Genomic DNA, 18,359 nt, shown 5'->3' with positions numbered 1-18,359 from the left:
ATAATTTTTTTTAACAAAATTAAATTGTTTCCTATATATGGCTACAAATATTTTTATCTATTAAAATTATGACATCTGTCAACATTCCATATTTACTTAATTATCTCATTAAGAATATATATTAAAAATATATCAAATAAAATTAAATTGAAATGTGGAATGATGAACGTGTCATAATGTTAGTGATTAAGAATATTTGTAGGCATAAAAGATAGGAGGCAATTTAATTTTTTTTTTTAATATTGAATCATTTTATTTTTAATATATATATATATATATATATATATATATATATATATATATATAGTCAAGATCAAATATCAATATAAGCTACATTTTGCAAATATAAATTTTAATGCTTGCAGTCAGTCATGGAAACAAACAACACGAAGATGCTATAAAATCCAAAAAAAAATATGTCAATGATATAATGGTCGTTTTTACATAGATCAAAAATCGTCCAACGGACTGATATAATACTAATTAAATACAATAGTGCAAAAGATGACCCCTAAGAATCAGGGCTAATAACATACCCTAACACTTATTTTTATGGATAAATGTTTCTGTATATAAAATTGCTTTAATATTATGTACAAATGTACAATAAATTTATATTTTAGATTTATTTAATTAATATAGTACATGGATTTTCCTAGGATACAATACTCTTTAGTATAATAAAAACTTAAGTTCAATCAGTATTAGAAGCCTTTTAAATTAATAAATATTAATTTATTAGTTAATAAATATTTATAGACATACTAATCCTAACAATATTAATTTGTAAATGTTTTTACAGTGAGTCCATTTTAACAAACCATTTCAATATTTTGTGTTTGTAGAGGATGATTGTTTGTGAGTCATGCGCTTAATTTGGATGATTTAAATTTTAAATCAAGAGTCGCATTGAATTTTGAACCACCGTGCACAGGATAACAATTTGAATTTGAAAACTACTTATCAAAATATTACCATTGTATTTTGTATTTTTTACTAAAAATAATAAGATAATCAGTATTTGGTAGACATTAAAAAAAAAAGGGGGACATATGGCCCACCATTACTCTTCAGCTCCTTCCACACAGTTCACCCTCGTCAAGTTTTATACAAATGACAAATCCACCATTACTCTTCAGTGGGCTAGAGGGTCGCCAAGCTGTCATGACATTGGATTTTGCATGGGCCTGTTCCGGTTCTTGGGTCCAGTTTTGGTAGTCCATGATCATTGGAATTACCAATAGGTGGGCTACATGATCCTATATAGTTTTTACAGAAATGCCCTTTTCGTCCTTGTCTTATTCTGGTCTCTCTACTCTATCTACTACCTTCAATATTTCATTATCTTTTTAGAAAGCTAAATCCAATAGACCATGATAAATAAATCAAAGAAAAGTCACTTTCTTTTTTCTTACATTTAACCTGAAAACTAATGTTGGTATATTATTAAACATGATAAATATCTTTCTGATATTAACATAATAACAACAGACATTCACTTTTTTCTTCATTCAACCAAATTAGGTTGCTATTTTTGGCATTATTAACAAAAGTTGATTCTTTTTTTCCTCCTGGTATGTCCTTTTCGCGGGTTCACTCTAACTAGAACCATAACCAAATGGAGCAGTGTGTTATTCGGTAATCAACACAATAGTTCCCAAAACTGTGATTGGAATTCTTGATAAAGATCTTGGAAGGGCTCATTGAGTCATTTTCACAAACACTTGCAGTGCATAAACCGATAAACCAACTAAAATCAGTTTATTTTTACAAGAATTCAGCCAACATTAGTGCACTCTTTTTGCTTACTCTTCTTAATCTCTCTTCTCATCTGGTTTCAGGTAAATCGTCTTGTTACAGTTTCAGATTATTCAGCTCTCCAATCCATCACACAAGATATCGTTGATTTCAGAGGATACTTGAGGAACTGTAAAGACAGGAATAGCGTGTGTTCATGTGGATGGGTAGGCGTAAAGTGTGGTCAAGGTCAAGTCACCGCAATATAAAGGATTACGAGGCATAAAGATGCGCTCAGGAAGAAATAATGCACGTCGGAAGAAATGATGCAAATCAATCCTTATTTAATTACATTAATTATAATTAAAATTGTTTAATTTTAATCTTTTATTTAGAAAGGTAATTTTAGTAATATCATACTATTTTATTTTGAACTTTAGATAAGTTTCTAATATTAAATTAGTTTTTTTTTAATTAAAATTTGAGTTTGGATATAAATGTAAATATTATAGTTTTAGAATGATGTATATATATATATTTTAAAATTCTATAAGAATATTGATGTAATACATAAACTTGAGAAGGATAATATATGAAATTTTCCTTATAAAAATTAAAAGAAAGGACATTATGGTGATTCCATCAAACAAATTATAATCCAAATCAATTCATTTCCATGGTGAAGGCATTTTAGTATAAGTTTATACAATTGGACTTGGTGTAAATTGGTAAGAGATTGAGTATGTTGTGTAAAACATACAAAAATGTAACTTCTATATTAATAGTTATGTATGTGTTTCTACCTTCACCATCTAATTATTAGTATGTTTCGGTGAAGACATCATGTACAGACTTGTAAACACATGACTAAAGTTGATTTAGCATTTCAACTTAATGCAATAATTTTGGCCTTCCTTGATGAATTGAAGACTTGTAAAAAAGAAAATGGTGGTTCTAGATTTAAAGTTGTTGATTCTGTGAAGAGACCTCCCGTACAGTTACTAATACTAACAGTAAGAAAAATGGTGTTTTCAGACCTCGCAAATGAATGAAGAAGCTACTGATGAAATGGATGGAGAAGAGACATGAGATGATGAAGTACCTAAGGGACATTATGATAGAAACCAGAGTATGGGATATGTAGAATCTAGAAAGCTATTTGATTACTGAATGAAATGAAAATAGAACAAAATCAGTAAAGACCCAAATGGTTCTTCCTGACCTAATCAGAGAGTCCCTTCAAAGGGACAACCCTGCCCAAGCTAATGCCGAACACTCAAAACGCAAATGGAAAAGACTGAATGATCCATAACCCTAAGACTACAGTTATTTATACTAGCCTAGGGATCGGGTGCAAAACAGAAAATATAAATATTACAATTTGGTCCCTTCACTTTTCCCCTCTTTTATATAAGACCCATTCTTTATCATGTTCTCTATCACATTACTCTCAATTAAACAACCAACCGGTGTCTACAATAGACTTACAGTGGTAGTTTGATTAGGTGTCAATCAAATACTATTGTAATTATGAAAGTTAGTTTGCTCAAAGAAAGTATGGAAGAACCTAGAGTGGAGAATGGCAAAAAAAATCCAAAATGAGTAAAAAATTGAAGCATAATTCAAAGTGCATTTTGTCGCTATCTAATAACTTTATCATAAAGCAAAATGAGTTACTAAAGCTATACATCTACCAGCGAAAGTCAAAGTTACAAGGAGTTTGTTTTCAACTTCTTGGAAGAGCAGACGGAGTTCACTGTTTTAGTTTTAGTCTTCAGTCTAACTCTTAAATGTAGTCTTCCTAGACAACAAATGGAGTTCATGGGATATCTCTTCATGAAATATACAAGAATCTAGAATAGAAACCGGCAAAAAGAAAAATCAAAATGAGTCGTAATTAAAAAGCAAAATTCTAAATGCATTTTGTTGGCTGGCAAATGTATCTATTCAGAAAGCAAGATGAGGTACTAAAGTGATAAATGGACTTTGTTTTCAATGAAAGTCAAGAATACATGGACTCTGTTATCAACGTCTTGGAAGAGCAGTTGGAGTTCTCTGTTTTTGTTCTGCTTTCAAGCTAACTCTGAAACATAGTCTTTCCATACAAACAAATGTGCGGTTAATAATTCCTTGACCATGCTTCATGGGGTTTCTGGTGCTGAAAAGCACAAGCTCTCCTTCTCTTTGGGTTCAATCCAATCTAGAAAAGAAGTCAATATTAATTTGCCAGCAAGATAAATAAATTTAAATCAAATATTGTTTTCAAAATAGAATATGACAATCTACACCTTGAAAAATAAAAAAGTTTTCTGTTCATAACAATTTCACAAATATACTGAGTCTTAATTAAAGCTCCATCCACTTAATCTTAATGCGTTTAGTTAGCATTAATCGTGGGTCAAATGAGTCACTTGATAAATAACATAATTGTTGACATTATCAAATAGGTACAACCCTGGTAGCTATTAGAATGATTCGTGATATAAAAAGTATTCATATCATTTGTTTATACTGTTACTAAATTATTATCATCATCATGAAAAATTTAAGTACTAAATATTTAACAAATAACGATAATTCTATTAGCAATCCAAGTTCAATCTAAGACTTTTTCTTTTTATTTCAAAGTACTTAACTCACTAGTCATTTTAATTCATTTTGCAATCCATCGTGACCCTTCCATGTTACAACCTAATCAGTTTCATCAACAAAAAAGAAACAATGAAATCCAATGAATCAACGTGCATATCCATGTTAACAACCAGACATTGAGACACAAGTAGAATTTTGGATGAAATGCATATATTAATGTATTGAGATAATATGAAAAGAATAAACTGTTTGAATGAGAAAATTCACTCATTTAACTTACACATAGTAAAAGATGTCAAAGGCATAAAGTGTACCTTCACATGAAACTTAATTACTCGTCTATGTCCAAGTAGGGGATAAGGGAGATGAGGGGCCAATAGGAGCCTCCTTTGCAACTCTTTTCTTTCAGATTTGGGCATTTTACTATTCTCAAAACCAGAAGTGAAGACAACAACTTTTCTGGTAGATCCACCGTCTTTGGGCAGTTGCAAATGAAGAGATGTTGGAGGGAGGTGAGGTGTTGGAGTCCCGTTGAAACCGAATCCAGTTTCTCAAATCGATCTATGCCAAGAGAAGTAAGAGATGAAGGTAAAAGATGGGACAACTGCGCAAAGTTTTTCACATCATCATATGGTCCGCCATACAATGTTAAGTGAGAAAGTGAGGTTGGGAAATTCTGTGGGCCCCACTCTGAGATGGGCTTCTTCAACTCTCCTATTTCAAGCCGACACAATTTCGGAGGCCAAAGCCCACGAGGAAAGGATGCATCCATACTTGTACACTTTTTAATTGTTAGTTCTGTTAACGAGGTGAGATTCGGCAACTCATGGTCAGGAAATGACTCCATACCTGGACACTCTGATATACATAATCTGTTCAGGTGAATGAAGCAACTCAATTCACTGATGGATTTCAGATTTGGCCAATTAGCTATAAATACAAATTCAAGCATCTGCATTTTTGATTTTATAAGAAACCTTGTCTTCTCTTTTCCTCCCAACTCCTTTTCCGATAGTTTCTTGCAATCCCAAATGACAAGTGACTTGAGCTTCTGCCCTCCTCCTGTTGGGAAGGAGACGGATGTAATTGAATCACAATCCCAAATATCCAAAGTCTCCATGCTATCAGGACAACTGCAATGCTCCAAGCTGTTACAATTCCATACTCCCAACCAACTAAAAGATGTTAGGCTGCTCCCACAATTATCCTCCTTATCTTTCTCCCCTAAACTCACCAAATTTTCACATTTTCTTAACTCCAACATCTTTAAATTCATAAGAAGCTTACTTGCCTCTGCTTCTGATTCCCACAAGTATCTTATTTCATTACATTCGCTGATTTTTATTTCTTCAACTGCCCCTAGACACCCAATCATACCTCTCCACACCTCGTCAGTAAGCCCTGAAATATCATCTATTTCCAACTTGGTGATTGACAAAGCTATATCAACCAGGCTTTTCAATACACCATGACCACATTTTCTTAGTTTCAGAACCCTTAGTGAAGGTAGTGCTTCAAGGGAGACCCGGACCAGATTAGGACAATCTTCAATACAAAGCTCTTGAAGGCAAGGAAACGCCCCACTCTTTGTTGACCATTCCTCCCACCCTGACATACTATCAAACTCTAGGATTTCAAGTGAAGGAAATGCAAGATCGGTCCCAAGAAACTCCATACCTACAACCTTCACCTTACTCATCCCACCAATAAACAGCTCCTTCAGTGATGGTAGTTGCCCAAGCATTGGTAGAGAGGTTGATTCTTCACAGCTTTCTATCGACACTATAGTCAACCGACGATAGGATGGATCCCCAACCCAATTTGGAAACTCTACACCTCTATATAAAGAAATTCTGAGTTTTTCTAGAGTACCATTATAAGGCATCAGCTCATTGAGGATCTCTTTTTCAAGTGATTTTGTTCGAAGGACATTAAACTCATCACCCCAATCCAACACTAACTCACTAAACCTTTTTCGAGAGAAGTTCGCCTCACGTGCGTCCGCTGAATTTTCCACATTTCCCAGCCCATCAATACAAACTTTCCCATGGAGATTTTGCAAGTTCTTAAGCTCGGTTAATTTTAAGCCAATATCACTGGAGAGAGTGTGAAGACTTTTCAACTCACCAATCCCTAAGGGCATCGTCTTCAACATGAAACTACCCATCATGTCAAAATGCTGCAAATCTTTAAGCTTTGAGAAGCTCTCGGGCAACTTAATCAATTTATAACAGCTAGAAAGAATCAACGTCTGTAAATTATAAAGATTGCAGACATTTTCCGGTAAATGGGTAATTGAAGTCCAAGATAGATTAAGATACCGCAAGTGCTTCATACTACCCACCACTTCTGGTACCTCACTTATTGTAAGATGAGTCAAACTTAGGACCCTTAACAATGGTAACTCCTGAAGTAAGTCATTCAGGACCTTATTTGATAAATAAAATGTTATCCAACTTCCTACCACCCCAACAGACAATGCTAAAAATGTTCTCAAACTTTTAGCTCCTTTTAATGGCTTAAACCTTTTGTAAACCACATAATCCTCACAAACAAATGACATATGTCGTTGCTTTTTCAAAGGTTCCTTCCCAAATTCCTGTTTTATCTCAATGTCTAACCTTGAAAAAAAGTCTCCAGCAACATATGTGGCCATGTCATTCAGGAGGTCATGCATCACAAACAACGATTTGTCATGAGGAGCATGTTGAAAAAATGACCTTGACAGCAACTCTTCAAAACATTTCTGACCCCACTGCTGCATTGAATTTCTTGCAGCAGAGTGTTGCAAAAACCCTTCCGCCATCCACAGCAGAACCAACTCCTCTTTGTCAAACACATAGTCCTTGGGGAACAAAGAGCAGTATGCAAACAACAACTTCAAAGTGGCAGAAAGATCATTGTAGCTTAGTCTAAGAACAGGAACAATCTTATCTTCATTTCCTAAACTCCATATCTCACTATCCAACAGAGATTTCCATTCTTCCTCATCTGTTTTTGTCCTTAATAACCTTCCAAGTATTCTTAAAGCCAAAGGCAATCCCCCACATTTTTTCACAAACTGTTCCCCATATGGCCTTAGTGTTGGATGTGAATCAAAGTTAGGTACACCAAATGCGTGTTGAGAAAACAAAGACAAAGCATCTTCTTGTGATAGACGTTGCAGGGAGTCTATGCTATGCAGAGGGTCTTCATGAGAAAAACCCAGCTGTTTGAGTAATTGCTCCTTCCGAGTAGTCATGATTATTCTACTTCCAGAAGTCCCAGCATGAAATGGGCCCACTAATTTCTCCCAATCACCATAGCTTTCAGACCATATATCATCTAAAACTATTAAAAATAGTTTGTTCTGAAGTTTCTTTTTAAGAGCTTCTTGAAGCAGATTTAAATCTGCAAATTCCTTGTTTTCCCCAGTCACAGATTGATAGATAACTCTGCTTATATTGGGAACACTGAACTCATCAGAAACACAAACCCAGGCCCTGAGTTCGAAGTGATCCTTCACTTTCTTTTCATCATACAAGAGTCTAGCTAGAGTTGTTTTGCCAACTCCACCCATACCAACTATGGGCACGATGCTGAAGTTTTGACTCCCTGATTCATCTTTATCCCCCAACAGCTTCTCCAGCAATTTTTTCTTATCATCTTCACGTCCGACAATACCGCTTTCATCTACCAAAGACGCCTCATACCTTTCAATTTTTGGCTTTTCATATGTTATCACACTTAAACCAAGATTATTTTTTGCCTCTACCAGTTCTTGTAACCTGGTGGCAATATCATCTAACTTGGCATGCATCCTATTACTTTGTGAGAAACTTGTGCAACAACTTGGGATTAGTTTTCTTACCACACTGGTGGAGGCTCCACCCTCCTCGGTCAACTCACGATGAATAGCTTCTGTTGCAAGATCATCAAGTAGGTCGTCTATGTCATAAGCCAAATGTTGGAGATCATTCAGCCATCTTTTAACGGCTTCATTAGTTACTTCCTTCTGGGAAGCGTCGTTAAGCAGATCTTGGATTTGGTCTAATGTCTTCTTCAGTTTCTTGAGCTCAGATTCAATTCCTTTGGAGCGAACAATCTTCTTCAAGGCTTCAGATGCCAGTTTTTCAAAGACCACTGTCAAGAAGGCAGAAAGAACGATTTCAGCCATTGTTTATGCCAAGAGCAGAGAATATAATATAGAGGTGGATGAAATGGATGAAGAGAGAATGATTTCAATTATCAAGAGATGTTGATAAATTCGATGAACAGAGATCGATTTCAATTATTGTTTACAGTGAATATGTGTGGATTAAATTAACGCCCACCACAAATTTGTGGGCCCAAAAGTTGCAAGTTGCAATTGAGGAGTTACAGTGAATATGGGGATTAAATTATTCATGGCCTTCTTCTCTTTCTACTTCAGCCGGCGTTTCTCCAATGTTACCAACTCCGACGATTCTAACTCCGGAAGCCATCGGTTCATGCTACATATTGATAGAGATAAACATTGCGGACCAGATTACTCCACCGTCTTCTTCTCCATGATGTTTAATGTGAAGAGACAAATAATTGAAGCCGATGACGATTCCGAGGCGGAGACGGAAAATTCAGACCCATGATTCATTATTGGCGGTGGGGACACTTGTTTTACGTTTTTGTTTAGATAAAGTTGAAAAATAAAAATAAAAATAAAATATTATAGTTTTGATAATTTTTTTTAACAAAATTAAATTGTTTCCTATATATGGCTACAAATATTTTTATCTATTAAAATTATGACATCTGTCAACATTCCATATTTACTTAATTATCTCATTAAGAATATATATTAAAAATATATCAAATAAAATTAAATTGAAATGTGGAATGATGAACGTGTCATAATGTTAGTGATTAAGAATATTTGTAGGCATAAAAGATAGGAGGCAATTTAATTTTTTTTTTTAATATTGAATCATTTTATTTTTAATATATATATATATATATATATATATATATATATATATATATATATATATATATATATATATATATATAGTCAAGATCAAATATCAATATAAGCTACATTTTGCAAATATAAATTTTAATGCTTGCAGTCAGTCATGGAAACAAACAACACGAAGATGCTATAAAATCCAAAAAAAAATATGTCAATGATATAATGGTCGTTTTTACATAGATCAAAAATCGTCCAACGGACTGATATAATACTAATTAAATACAATAGTGCAAAAGATGACCCCTAAGAATCAGGGCTAATAACATACCCTAACACTTATTTTTATGGATAAATGTTTCTGTATATAAAATTGCTTTAATATTATGTACAAATGTACAATAAATTTATATTTTAGATTTATTTAATTAATATAGTACATGGATTTTCCTAGGATACAATACTCTTTAGTATAATAAAAACTTAAGTTCAATCAGTATTAGAAGCCTTTTAAATTAATAAATATTAATTTATTAGTTAATAAATATTTATAGACATACTAATCCTAACAATATTAATTTGTAAATGTTTTTACAGTGAGTCCATTTTAACAAACCATTTCAATATTTTGTGTTTGTAGAGGATGATTGTTTGTGAGTCATGCGCTTAATTTGGATGATTTAAATTTTAAATCAAGAGTCGCATTGAATTTTGAACCACCGTGCACAGGATAACAATTTGAATTTGAAAACTACTTATCAAAATATTACCATTGTATTTTGTATTTTTTACTAAAAATAATAAGATAATCAGTATTTGGTAGACATTAAAAAAAAAAGGGGGACATATGGCCCACCATTACTCTTCAGCTCCTTCCACACAGTTCACCCTCGTCAAGTTTTATACAAATGACAAATCCACCATTACTCTTCAGTGGGCTAGAGGGTCGCCAAGCTGTCATGACATTGGATTTTGCATGGGCCTGTTCCGGTTCTTGGGTCCAGTTTTGGTAGTCCATGATCATTGGAATTACCAATAGGTGGGCTACATGATCCTATATAGTTTTTACAGAAATGCCCTTTTCGTCCTTGTCTTATTCTGGTCTCTCTACTCTATCTACTACCTTCAATATTTCATTATCTTTTTAGAAAGCTAAATCCAATAGACCATGATAAATAAATCAAAGAAAAGTCACTTTCTTTTTTCTTACATTTAACCTGAAAACTAATGTTGGTATATTATTAAACATGATAAATATCTTTCTGATATTAACATAATAACAACAGACATTCACTTTTTTCTTCATTCAACCAAATTAGGTTGCTATTTTTGGCATTATTAACAAAAGTTGATTCTTTTTTTCCTCCTGGTATGTCCTTTTCGCGGGTTCACTCTAACTAGAACCATAACCAAATGGAGCAGTGTGTTATTCGGTAATCAACACAATAGTTCCCAAAATTGTGATTGGAATTCTTGATAAAGATCTTGGAAGGGCTCATTGAGTCATTTTCACAAACACTTGCAGTGCATAAACCGATAAACCAACTAAAATCAGTTTATTTTTACAAGAATTCAGCCAACATTAGTGCACTCTTTTTGCTTACTCTTCTTAATCTCTCTTCTCATCTGGTTTCAGGTAAATCGTCTTGTTACAGTTTCAGATTATTCAGCTCTCCAATCCATCACACAAGATATCGTTGATTTCAGAGGATACTTGAGGAACTGTAAAGACAGGAATAGCGTGTGTTCATGTGGATGGGTAGGCGTAAAGTGTGGTCAAGGTCAAGTCACCGCAATATAAAGGATTACGAGGCATAAAGATGCGCTCAGGAAGAAATAATGCACGTCGGAAGAAATGATGCAAATCAATCCTTATTTAATTACATTAATTATAATTAAAATTGTTTAATTTTAATCTTTTATTTAGAAAGGTAATTTTAGTAATATCATACTATTTTATTTTGAACTTTAGATAAGTTTCTAATATTAAATTAGTTTTTTTTTAATTAAAATTTGAGTTTGGATATAAATGTAAATATTATAGTTTTAGAATGATGTATATATATATTTTAAAATTCTATAAGAATATTGATGTAATACATAAACTTGAGAAGGATAATATATGAAATTTTCCTTATAAAAATTAAAAGAAAGGACATTATGGTGATTCCATCAAACAAATTATAATCCAAATCAATTCATTTCCATGGTGAAGGCATTTTAGTATAAGTTTATACAATTGGACTTGGTGTAAATTGGTAAGAGATTGAGTATGTTGTGTAAAACATACAAAAATGTAACTTCTATATTAATAGTTATGTATGTGTTTCTACCTTCACCATCTAATTATTAGTATGTTTCGGTGAAGACATCATGTACAGACTTGTAAACACATGACTAAAGTTGATTTAGCATTTCAACTTAATGCAATAATTTTGGCCTTCCTTGATGAATTGAAGACTTGTAAAAAAGAAAATGGTGGTTCTAGATTTAAAGTTGTTGATTCTGTGAAGAGACCTCCCGTACAGTTACTAATACTAACAGTAAGAAAAATGGTGTTTTCAGACCTCGCAAATGAATGAAGAAGCTACTGATGAAATGGATGGAGAAGAGACATGAGATGATGAAGTACCTAAGGGACATTATGATAGAAACCAGAGTATGGGATATGTAGAATCTAGAAAGCTATTTGATTACTGAATGAAATGAAAATAGAACAAAATCAGTAAAGACCCAAATGGTTCTTCCTGACCTAATCAGAGAGTCCCTTCAAAGGGACAACCCTGCCCAAGCTAATGCCGAACACTCAAAACGCAAATGGAAAAGACTGAATGATCCATAACCCTAAGACTACAGTTATTTATACTAGCCTAGGGATCGGGTGCAAAACAGAAAATATAAATATTACAATTTGGTCCCTTCACTTTTCCCCTCTTTTATATAAGACCCATTCTTTATCATGTTCTCTATCACATTACTCTCAATTAAACAACCAACCGGTGTCTACAATAGACTTACAGTGGTAGTTTGATTAGGTGTCAATCAAATACTATTGTAATTATGAAAGTTAGTTTGCTCAAAGAAAGTATGGAAGAACCTAGAGTGGAGAATGGCAAAAAAAATCCAAAATGAGTAAAAAAATTGAAGCATAATTCAAAGTGCATTTTGTCGCTATCTAATAACTTTATCATAAAGCAAAATGAGTTACTAAAGCTATACATCTACCAGCGAAAGTCAAAGTTACAAGGAGTTTGTTTTCAACTTCTTGGAAGAGCAGACGGAGTTCACTGTTTTAGTTTTAGTCTTCAGTCTAACTCTTAAATGTAGTCTTCCTAGACAACAAATGGAGTTCATGGGATATCTCTTCATGAAATATACAAGAATCTAGAATAGAAACCGGCAAAAAGAAAAATCAAAATGAGTCGTAATTAAAAAGCAAAATTCTAAATGCATTTTGTTGGCTGGCAAATGTATCTATTCAGAAAGCAAGATGAGGTACTAAAGTGATAAATGGACTTTGTTTTCAATGAAAGTCAAGAATACATGGACTCTGTTATCAACGTCTTGGAAGAGCAGTTGGAGTTCTCTGTTTTTGTTCTGCTTTCAAGCTAACTCTGAAACATAGTCTTTCCATACAAACAAATGTGCGGTTAATAATTCCTTGACCATGCTTCATGGGGTTTCTGGTGCTGAAAAGCACAAGCTCTCCTTCTCTTTGGGTTCAATCCAATCTAGAAAAGAAGTCAATATTAATTTGCCAGCAAGATAAATAAATTTAAATCAAATATTGTTTTCAAAATAGAATATGACAATCTACACCTTGAAAAATAAAAAAGTTTTCTGTTCATAACAATTTCACAAATATACTGAGTCTTAATTAAAGCTCCATCCACTTAATCTTAATGCGTTTAGTTAGCATTAATCGTGGGTCAAATGAGTCACTTGATAAATAACATAATTGTTGACATTATCAAATAGGTACAACCCTGGTAGCTATTAGAATGATTCGTGATATAAAAAGTATTCATATCATTTGTTTATACTGTTACTAAATTATTATCATCATCATGAAAAATTTAAGTACTAAATATTTAACAAATAACGATAATTCTATTAGCAATCCAAGTTCAATCTAAGACTTTTTCTTTTTATTTCAAAGTACTTAACTCACTAGTCATTTTAATTCATTTTGCAATCCATCGTGACCCTTCCATGTTACAACCTAATCAGTTTCATCAACAAAAAAGAAACAATGAAATCCAATGAATCAACGTGCATATCCATGTTAACAACCAGACATTGAGACACAAGTAGAATTTTGGATGAAATGCATATATTAATGTATTGAGATAATATGAAAAGAATAAACTGTTTGAATGAGAAAATTCACTCATTTAACTTACACATAGTAAAAGATGTCAAAGGCATAAAGTGTACCTTCACATGAAACTTAATTACTCGTCTATGTCCAAGTAGGGGATAAGGGAGATGAGGGGCCAATAGGAGCCTCCTTTGCAACTCTTTTCTTTCAGATTTGGGCATTTTACTATTCTCAAAACCAGAAGTGAAGACAACAACTTTTCTGGTAGATCCACCGTCTTTGGGCAGTTGCAAATGAAGAGATGTTGGAGGGAGGTGAGGTGTTGGAGTCCCGTTGAAACCGAATCCAGTTTCTCAAATCGATCTATGCCAAGAGAAGTAAGAGATGAAGGTAAAAGATGGGACAACTGCGCAAAGTTTTTCACATCATCATATGGTCCGCCATACAATGTTAAGTGAGAAAGTGAGGTTGGGAAATTTTGTGGGCCCCACTCTGAGATGGGCTTCTTCAACTCTCCTATTTCAAGCCGACACAATTTCGGAGGCCAAAGCCCACGAGGAAAGGATGCATCCATACTTGTACACTTTTTAATTGTTAGTTCTGTTAACGAGGTGAGATTCGGCAACTCATGGTCAGGAAATGACTCCATACCTGGACACTCTGATATACATAATCTGTTCAGGTGAATGAAGCAACTCAATTCACTGATGGATTTCAGATTTGGCCAATTAGCTATAAATACAAATTCAAGCATCTGCATTTTTGATTTTATAAGAAACCTTGTCTTCTCTTTTCCTCCCAACTCCTTTTCCGATAGTTTCTTGCAATCCCAAATGACAAGTGACTTGAGCTTCTGCCCTCCTCCTGTTGGGAAGGAGACGGATGTAATTGAATCACAATCCCAAATATCCAAAGTCTCCATGCTATCAGGACAACTGCAATGCTCCAAGCTGTTACAATTCCATACTCCCAACCAACTAAAAGATGTTAGGCTGCTCCCACAATTATCCTCCTTATCTTTCTCCCCTAAACTCACCAAATTTTCACATTTTCTTAACTCCAACATCTTTAAATTCATAAGAAGCTTACTTGCCTCTGCTTCTGATTCCCACAAGTATCTTATTTCATTACATTCGCTGATTTTTATTTCTTCAACTGCCCCTAGACACCCAATCATACCTCTCCACACCTCGTCAGTAAGCCCTGAAATATCATCTATTTCCAACTTGGTGATTGACAAAGCTATATCAACCAGGCTTTTCAATACACCATGACCACATTTTCTTAGTTTCAGAACCCTTAGTGAAGGTAGTGCTTCAAGGGAGACCCGGACCAGATTAGGACAATCTTCAATACAAAGCTCTTGAAGGCAAGGAAACGCCCCACTCTTTGTTGACCATTCCTCCCACCCTGACATACTATCAAACTCTAGGATTTCAAGTGAAGGAAATGCAAGATCGGTCCCAAGAAACTCCATACCTACAACCTTCACCTTACTCATCCCACCAATAAACAGCTCCTTCAGTGATGGTAGTTGCCCAAGCATTGGTAGAGAGGTTGATTCTTCACAGCTTTCTATCGACACTATAGTCAACCGACGATAGGATGGATCCCCAACCCAATTTGGAAACTCTACACCTCTATATAAAGAAATTCTGAGTTTTTCTAGAGTACCATTATAAGGCATCAGCTCATTGAGGATCTCTTTTTCAAGTGATTTTGTTCGAAGGACATTAAACTCATCACCCCAATCCAACACTAACTCACTAAACCTTTTTCGAGAGAAGTTCGCCTCACGTGCGTCCGCCGAATTTTCCACATTTCCCAGCCCATCAATACAAACTTTCCCATGGAGATTTTGCAAGTTCTTAAGCTCGGTTAATTTTAAGCCAATATCACTGGAGAGAGTGTGAAGACTTTTCAACTCACCAATCCCTAAGGGCATCGTCTTCAACATGAAACTACCCATCATGTCAAAATGCTGCAAATCTTTAAGCTTTGAGAAGCTCTCGGGCAACTTAATCAATTTATAACAGCTAGAAAGAATCAACGTCTGTAAATTATAAAGATTGCAGACATTTTCCGGTAAATGGGTAATTGAAGTCCAAGATAGATTAAGATACCGCAAGTGCTTCATACTACCCACCACTTCTGGTACCTCACTTATTGTAAGATGAGTCAAACTTAGGACCCTTAACAATGGTAACTCCTGAAGTAAGTCATTCAGGACCTTATTTGATAAATAAAATGTTATCCAACTTCCTACCACCCCAACAGACAATGCTAAAAATGTTCTCAAACTTTTAGCTCCTTTTAATGGCTTAAACCTTTTGTAAACCACATAATCCTCACAAACAAATGACATATGTCGTTGCTTTTTCAAAGGTTCCTTCCCAAATTCCTGTTTTATCTCAATGTCTAACCTTGAAAAAAAGTCTCCAGCAACATATGTGGCCATGTCATTCAGGAGGTCATGCATCACAAACAACGATTTGTCATGAGGAGCATGTTGAAAAAATGACCTTGACAGCAACTCTTCAAAACATTTCTGACCCCACTGCTGCATTGAATTTCTTGCAGCAGAGTGTTGCAAAAACCCTTCCGCCATCCACAGCAGAACCAACTCCTCTTTGTCAAACACATAGTCCTTGGGGAACAAAGAGCAGTATGCAAACAACAACTTCAAAGTGGCAGAAAGATCATTGTAGCTTAGTCTAAGAACAGGAACAATCTTATCTTCATTTCCTAAACTCCATATCTCACTATCCAACAGAGATTTCCATTCTTCCTCATCTGTTTTTGTCCTTAATAACCTTCCAAGTATTCTTAAAGCCAAAGGCAATCCCCCACATTTTTTCACAAACTGTTCCCCATATGGCCTTAGTGTTGGATGTGAATCAAAGTTAGGTACACCAAATGCGTGTTGAGAAAACAAAGACAAAGCATCTTCTTGTGATAGACGTTGCAGGGAGTCTATGCTATGCAGAGGGTCTTCATGAGAAAAACCCAGCTGTTTGAGTAATTGCTCCTTCCGAGTAGTCATGATTATTCTACTTCCAGAAGTCCCAGCATGAAATGGGCCCACTAATTTCTCCCAATCACCATAGCTTTCAGACCATATATCATCTAAAACTATTAAAAATAGTTTGTTCTGAAGTTTCTTTTTAAGAGCTTCTTGAAGCAGATTTAAATCTGCAAATTCCTTGTTTTCCCCAGTCACAGATTGATAGATAACTCTGCTTATATTGGGAACACTGAACTCATCAGAAACACAAACCCAGGCCCTGAGTTCGAAGTGATCCTTCACTTTCTTTTCATCATACAAGAGTCTAGCTAGAGTTGTTTTGCCAACTCCACCCATACCAACTATGGGCACGATGCTGAAGTTTTGACTCCCTGATTCATCTTTATCCCCCAACAGCTTCTCCAGCAATTTTTTCTTATCATCTTCACGTCCGACAATACCGCTTTCATCTACCAAAGACGCCTCATACCTTTCAATTTTTGGCTTTTCATATGTTATCACACTTAAACCAAGATTATTTTTTGCCTCTACCAGTTCTTGTAACCTGGTGGCAATATCATCTAACTTGGCATGCATCCTATTACTTTGTGAGAAACTTGTGCAACAACTTGGGATTAGTTTTCTTACCACACTGGTGGAGGCTCCACCCTCCTCGGTCAACTCACGATGAATAGCTTCTGTTGCAAGATCATCAAGTAGGTCGTCTATGTCATAAGCCAAATGTTGGAGATCATTCAGCCATCTTTTAACGGCTTCATTAGTTACTTCCTTCTGGGAAGCGTCGTTAAGCAGATCTTGGATTTGGTCTAATGTCTTCTTCAGTTTCTTGAGCTCAGATTCAATTCCTTTGGAGCGAACAATCTTCTTCAAGGCTTCAGATGCCAGTTTTTCAAAGACCACTGTCAAGAAGGCAGAAAGAACGATTTCAGCCATCGTTTATAATGATAAGAGCAGAGAATATAGTATAGATGTGGATGAAATGGATGAAGAGAGAATGATTTCAATTATCAAGAGATGTTGATGAATTGGATGAACAGAGATCGATTTGAATTATTGTTTACAGTGAATATGTGGACTAAATTAACGCCTACCACAAATTTGTGGGCCTAAAATTTGCTAGTTGCAATTGAGGAGTTTCAACGAAAAGATAAAAAGATTAAAAAGTGAAACTTCTTTGTCGATGTAAAAATTCGATGGACCGATAATTCTTTGCATCAAAGAAAAATGATGAACTAAACCCGCTCCTCAGTCAGCCCATGAGGACAAAAATAATCTATTCTTCATGACTTTCTTCTCTTTCTACTTCCGCCGGCGTTTCTCCGATGTTACCAACTCCGACGATTCTGACACCGGCAGCCATCAGATCATGCTACATTTTGATAGAGATAACATTGCGGATCATGATGTTTAATGTGAAGAGTTAAAGAATTGAAGCCAGTGGCGATTCCGCGGCGGAGACGGAAATTTCTGAACTGGCCCATGATTCGTCGCTGGTCAAAAAATTTTGAGTATTGGCGGTGAGGCGATTTGATCTAAGTTTTTGTCTAGATAAAGATGAAAAAAAAAAGATCTGAGTTCCCCTACCTATTTTTTAAATAAACTGAAAATTATAAGATTTTATTTAATAAGTATTTTTAGGTTAACCTTCTTGTTAAAACCTCTCTAACTACTATTTGTTAATTTTTGTTAAGTTACACGACTACTATTTATTAATTTTTTTAAGTACAAATAATTTAAGAAAATGCATTACACAAAAAAAT

The 18,359-nt window shown here is 34.6% G+C and overlaps 2 protein-coding genes across 2 annotated transcripts; both read right to left on the bottom strand.

The window, feature by feature from the left end:
* Positions 1–3,539: 3,539 nt before the first annotated feature.
* Positions 3,540–8,533, bottom strand: LOC128132684 (putative disease resistance protein At3g14460). The gene is made up of 2 exons (XM_052769552.1): positions 4,644–8,533; positions 3,540–3,937 (listed from the first exon to the last, which is right to left on the bottom strand). The coding sequence occupies exon 1, from the start codon at positions 8,483–8,485 to the stop codon at positions 4,661–4,663; it is 3,825 nt and encodes a 1,274-aa protein (XP_052625512.1). The 5' UTR covers positions 8,486–8,533; the 3' UTR covers positions 3,540–3,937; positions 4,644–4,660.
* A 4,148-nt stretch (positions 8,534–12,681) lies between these two features.
* LOC128125860 (putative disease resistance protein At3g14460) lies at positions 12,682–18,119 on the bottom strand. Its single transcript, XM_023879644.3, has 2 exons — positions 13,691–18,119; positions 12,682–12,984 (listed from the first exon to the last, which is right to left on the bottom strand). Exon 1 carries the CDS (start codon positions 17,530–17,532, stop codon positions 13,708–13,710), a length of 3,825 nt encoding a protein of 1,274 aa, XP_023735412.2. The 5' UTR covers positions 17,533–18,119; the 3' UTR covers positions 12,682–12,984; positions 13,691–13,707.
* Positions 18,120–18,359: the final 240 nt, after the last annotated feature.

The sequence above is a fragment of the Lactuca sativa genome, chromosome 3 (genome assembly GCF_002870075.4).
Source record: "Lactuca sativa cultivar Salinas chromosome 3, Lsat_Salinas_v11, whole genome shotgun sequence".
NCBI classification, from domain to species: Eukaryota; Viridiplantae; Streptophyta; class Magnoliopsida; order Asterales; family Asteraceae; genus Lactuca; species Lactuca sativa.
This window is presented reverse-complemented; position numbering and strand designations above follow the sequence as displayed.

Bases quoted from the DNA above. Each gene is read 5' to 3' on its own strand.
- LOC128132684 (XM_052769552.1), bottom strand. From the start codon at position 8,485: ATGGCTGAAATCGTTCTTTCTGCCTTCTTGACAGTGGTCTTTGAAAAA.
- LOC128125860 (XM_023879644.3), bottom strand. From the start codon at position 17,532: ATGGCTGAAATCGTTCTTTCTGCCTTCTTGACAGTGGTCTTTGAAAAA.